This window comes from Octopus bimaculoides, chromosome 27 (genome assembly GCF_001194135.2).
Source record: "Octopus bimaculoides isolate UCB-OBI-ISO-001 chromosome 27, ASM119413v2, whole genome shotgun sequence".
Classification (NCBI taxonomy): Eukaryota; Metazoa; Mollusca; class Cephalopoda; order Octopoda; family Octopodidae; genus Octopus; species Octopus bimaculoides.
The window spans coordinates 18147794-18152380 of record NC_069007.1 but is presented as its reverse complement, the minus strand read 5'-3'; the positions used below and the strand labels follow the sequence as shown (position 1 = coordinate 18152380).

Here is a 4587-nt window from a genome sequence, read left to right as displayed (position 1 = left end):
ATTTGTGGGAAGATTTCTGGATCAGACTGTATATTTGTGGGAAGATTTCTGGATCAGACTGTATATTTGTGGGAAGATTTCTGGACCAGACTGTATATTTGTGGGAAGATTTCTGGACCAGACTGTATATATGTGGGAAGATTTCTGGATCAGATTGTATATTTGTGGGAAGATTTCTGGGTCAGACTGTATATTTGTGGGATGATATCTTTGTCCAGTGTCCGAGGTGACCATGTAACATATATATTTGCTGTTTTGACTAGGTGAGTTCCCGGTGTGCCGAGGTCACCGTGTACGGTGCCTATAACAACCGTTATCCTATTGAAGAAGACCATGTCTACAAAACTTATGCAACACATGGATCTCCAGGTAAAATAACTGTCAAGAGAGGATCACATATTGATAACCTTACATTGACAATCTTATCTAAGAAACAACGAGGCCTCAACTCTCCAGCTTGTGACCATCCCTCCTATGCAGTCAGCATCAAACCCAAAGGTAAGCAAATGGTTTCCCTTTCAAATGTTATTCTATATCTTGTAGTCATATAAGACTTAACGTGGAGGCGCAATGGCCCAGAGGTTAGGGCAGCGGATTCGCGGTCATAGGATCATGGTTTCGATTCCCAGACCGGGCGTTGTGAGTGTTTATTGAGCGAAAACAACCTAAAGCTCCACGAAGCTCCGGCAGGGGACGGTGGCGAACCCTGCTGTACTTTCACCACAACTTTCTCTCACTCTTTCTTCCTGTTTCTGTTGTGCCTGTAATTCAAAGGGTCAGCCTTGTCACGCTGTGTCACACTGAATATCCCCGAGAACTACGTTAAGGGTACACGTGTCTGTGGAGTGCTCAGCCACTTGCACGTTAATTTCACGAGCAGGCTGTTCCGTTGATCGGATCGACTGGAACCCTCGACGTCGTAAGCGACGGAGTGCCAACAACAAAGGTAGAGTAGAAGCGGTTGGGGTGGTGACCGGCACTGACGCCGACAGCAGCGGAGTTGGCATCAATAAGAACAACTGCGCCAGCAATGCATCCACCGATGACAACAGCATCGACAGCAATGGTAGCTGTGACGGCAATTACACCTCCAGTGACTGAAACAAATGCGGCAGAAACATGGGTATTGTTGGCGGTGACTGCGGCACCAGTCGCACCAGTGGCAGTAGCAACAGTGCCTCAAGCAATGTGTTCATCAGTGACAACAACATCGGCAGCGATAATGATAGCAACAGCAGCTGTAACATCACCATCATAAGGAAGCAGACACAGAAATACACCAGTTCTACAGGCGACCGTTTCAAGCATCGTCTCAGCAATAAAACCCTTACTTTAGGATACCACAGAGGTGCACCGTCAGTGAGTCTTACTGTCCGGCTTCTATCTATCTATCTACCTATTTATCTATCTATCTACCTATCTATCTACATATCTATCTATCTACCTATTTATCTATCTATCTATCTATCTATCTACCAAGGTTACCGTGGTCTTTTCCGTAGGCTTTTCTTTCCACGGCTAAGCTTAAACTGTCCTCCCCTCTTTTTACACGAGAACATTACTGTGATACACGATCCCTATTGATCGCTTTTATTTCATTTTATTTTATTTTATTTTTTTCCGATCCCTTTTGATCGAACTCCCTTTTTTCCTTCCTACGATCCCTTTTGATCGACACCCCGCAATTACTTTTTTTCCCTTTCCCCCTCCCAAAAAGAAAAGCTCTACATTGTATTCGACCCATCTTTGTTGAGCCCTGTGTGGTTAATAAAAGAAATGTATCTATCTATCTGTCTGTCTGTCGATCCGTCTGCCTATGTCCTACGTACCTTCCTATCTGCCGGCCTGACTGCCTGCCTGTCTGTTTGTCTGTCTATCTGTCTGTCTATCTGTCTGTCTATCTATCTACCCATCTACATACTTACCTACCTAACTGCCTGCTTACCTGCCTGCCAGCCTGTCGGTCTGTGTGTCTGCCTGCCTGTTTTTCTATCAATCTATCTACCATTTTCTCTTTCGCACAGATTCCACGCTTGAAGTGGTTTGCCATCGAAAACAAGATGAAAGACATTGTACTCCTGGTGAATCTGAGTCTAAATGTTCTACAAGTAAGTAATACAAACTTTTAATCTCTAAATAATTTCACCTCTTTTTGAGTGGTTCTACTTTGGTTTCTTTTCTCGCTACACACAATCCATTAATGTTAGATCTTTTCAGTTACCCACTTTTAACCCGCCACACGCTTTTGCGTGTCTTTACTAGAATCCATGATGTTAGCAACATTCAAGTGATGTCTCCAATCTATGTTGATTCCTGTCAAGTATTTCCAGTGTTTATAATACACAGAAGACAGAAATGGGTCTTTAGTGGAGACAAATCCACCACCAGGTACCGACAGGGATACGATCCTGTGCTTTTATTTGTGGGCAACCCCACTCTTAGTGACTAAATTAACAATAGAAACCAACAAAGGAGGCTTCAATGATGTCGCCTCATTTACAGGACATAGCAGCCAAATGTCCGTTTAAGTGTAGCTTATCTCAGTATATAGCGCATTAATTGTCCACGTTAGTGGTCGACGTTATTTTTTTAAAATGTACCTTAATCCCCTGAGACTGCAGATAATGTTTCTGAATCTCTTTGATTCTTCAGATGTGCTGGCCTCCTGATAATTAACGATATTAATTAATATATGACTAATTACCAGATTTTATAATAATATTTTATATATATATATATATATATATTTTTTATATATATTTTAATCTATAAAGCTCAATTTAATTTTAATTTTTTATAAATTGATTTTAATTGAGTTTTTACCTGTAATTTTGGATTTTGTCCCTAATATTATAATATATATATAGGTAGATAGATAAAACTTACATCGATCATATAATAATATAAATAATATATAAATGTATGCTGCCTCCTGTACCCTAACCAACAAACAACTAACTGTATTCAGTTCGCTTCGAGACTAGCTGGTGGAACGACCTTGAAAGAAGCTGCACATAAAATTATGTGTTGCCTGTGGAACTGCCCATACTCTGTGCAGTGGAAACAAATGTAGGTCGTAATAACCTTCAAAATATGCTGTGTGAAATCGTAAAATAAAAGGAAAGAAATTTTGAGAATGAGCAAATCTCTATATTGTATATCGTTATAGATACTGCTAATAATCTCTCGTAGACACACACACGCACACACAAACACACACACACACGTATGCAAACACAAGCACAGATGCCTGGATGTATGGCTGCCATGCTGTGCCTTCTTAAATGTCACTTTCTATTTCCAGCTCCGGCAGTTGTTCAAAAACACACTCAGTTACGCAATATCGCCATTCCAAAAACTAAAGAAACAAAACAAGAAGTCCTGCAGATCACCAACACGACAAAGTCCACCTTAGGAACAACAGTTATGGTAAGACGAATATTTTAGAACAATATATACTGAATTGCATTTTTCTATTTTTATGGATGAGTGAGAAAGCAGGGACAGCACCCATAAACCTCTCAGTCCTTCCAGGACTTGTTGGTCACATTCTTATTATTGATTTTGGGACATTTATGACTACAAGATAAATGTGGGCAATGGAGGGAATTCTAAAGAAGGGGTTGACATTGGATGGGGAGAAAGGATTGGGAATAGTGGTTAGTACAGGAAGAGTGAGGTTAAGACACAGGATGTGTGATGAGGAGAGCAAAGGTGGATGTGTCATGTTTGCCTTTGAGTTGCTGGTATGCAGGAAACTAATTCCGAGAAGACGATGTTGTAGTAACGGTAGAAGCAGCAATAGGAGACAGTGGGTTTATGGAACAAAGTTTGGAATCCTTTTCTAAATGAATCAGTCTAATGAAGTCAGGGATACCGTATATGTTATACCCCCTATGTTAAATTCAAATTACGACAAACGTAAATAAACAAACGAAGTTTGCTTTTAGAGGCGTTGAGATGTCTTAGAAAGTTAAAGTGATTTTTTAAATTCTCAGTCGCAGAATAATGCTAATAATATAGCCTGAACAGGATAAACTTCCCGTATTTTGCAGAGAAAAGTGTAGCCACCTACACTTTTCTCTGTAAAATAGGGGTAGTTTATCCTGTTCAGGTTATACCCCTTATGTTTTCCTCCAGGTGAGTATCCAATTTGGTACGGTCACTCTGTATGTTACATCTATTGTTGTTTTCTCCAGGTGAATGTCCAGTGTGGTGTGGTCACTGTGTACGCTTCATTTAACAACAGTTATCCCAATGAAGCCGATTACGACGACAAGACAGTGGCAACTGACCATCAGCCGGGAGAACTGTTTTTTGTGCAAGAATCAGAAGTCGAAATGTTTGTCTTAACTGTTCTTTCCAAGAAGCGATTTGATCTTAATTCCTCAGCCTGTGACAATCCTTCCTATGACATCAGCATCAACCCAACGGGTAAGCTACTTCGTTTTCTTTTAAACATTGTTTTATAATCTTTATATCTTTAAAGTAGAGGCGCAATGGCCCAGTGGATCGCGGTTTCGATTCCCAGACCGGACGTTGTGAGTGTTTATTGAGCGAAAACACCTAAAGCTCCACGAGGCTCCG

The 4587-nt window shown here is 40.7% G+C and overlaps 2 protein-coding genes across 4 annotated transcripts in view; one reads left to right on the top strand and one right to left on the bottom strand.

The window, feature by feature from the left end:
• The window catches only part of LOC106870157 (collagen alpha-1(XII) chain), a 490284-nt gene that overhangs the window by 58428 nt on the left and 427269 nt on the right, over positions 1–4587 (bottom strand). The gene's annotated exons all lie outside the window — the stretch shown is intronic.
• Positions 1–4587, top strand: part of LOC106868389 (uncharacterized) — a 437000-nt gene that overhangs the window by 38971 nt on the left and 393442 nt on the right. For all 3 annotated transcript variants that reach the window (XM_052977217.1, XM_052977216.1, XM_052977218.1), the window contains exons 8-11: positions 264–498; positions 2025–2108; positions 3305–3429; positions 4200–4434. In XM_052977217.1, the coding sequence (XP_052833177.1) occupies positions 264–498; positions 2025–2108; positions 3305–3429; positions 4200–4434 (679 nt within the window). The remainder of the gene's footprint in view (positions 1–263; positions 499–2024; positions 2109–3304; positions 3430–4199; positions 4435–4587) is intronic.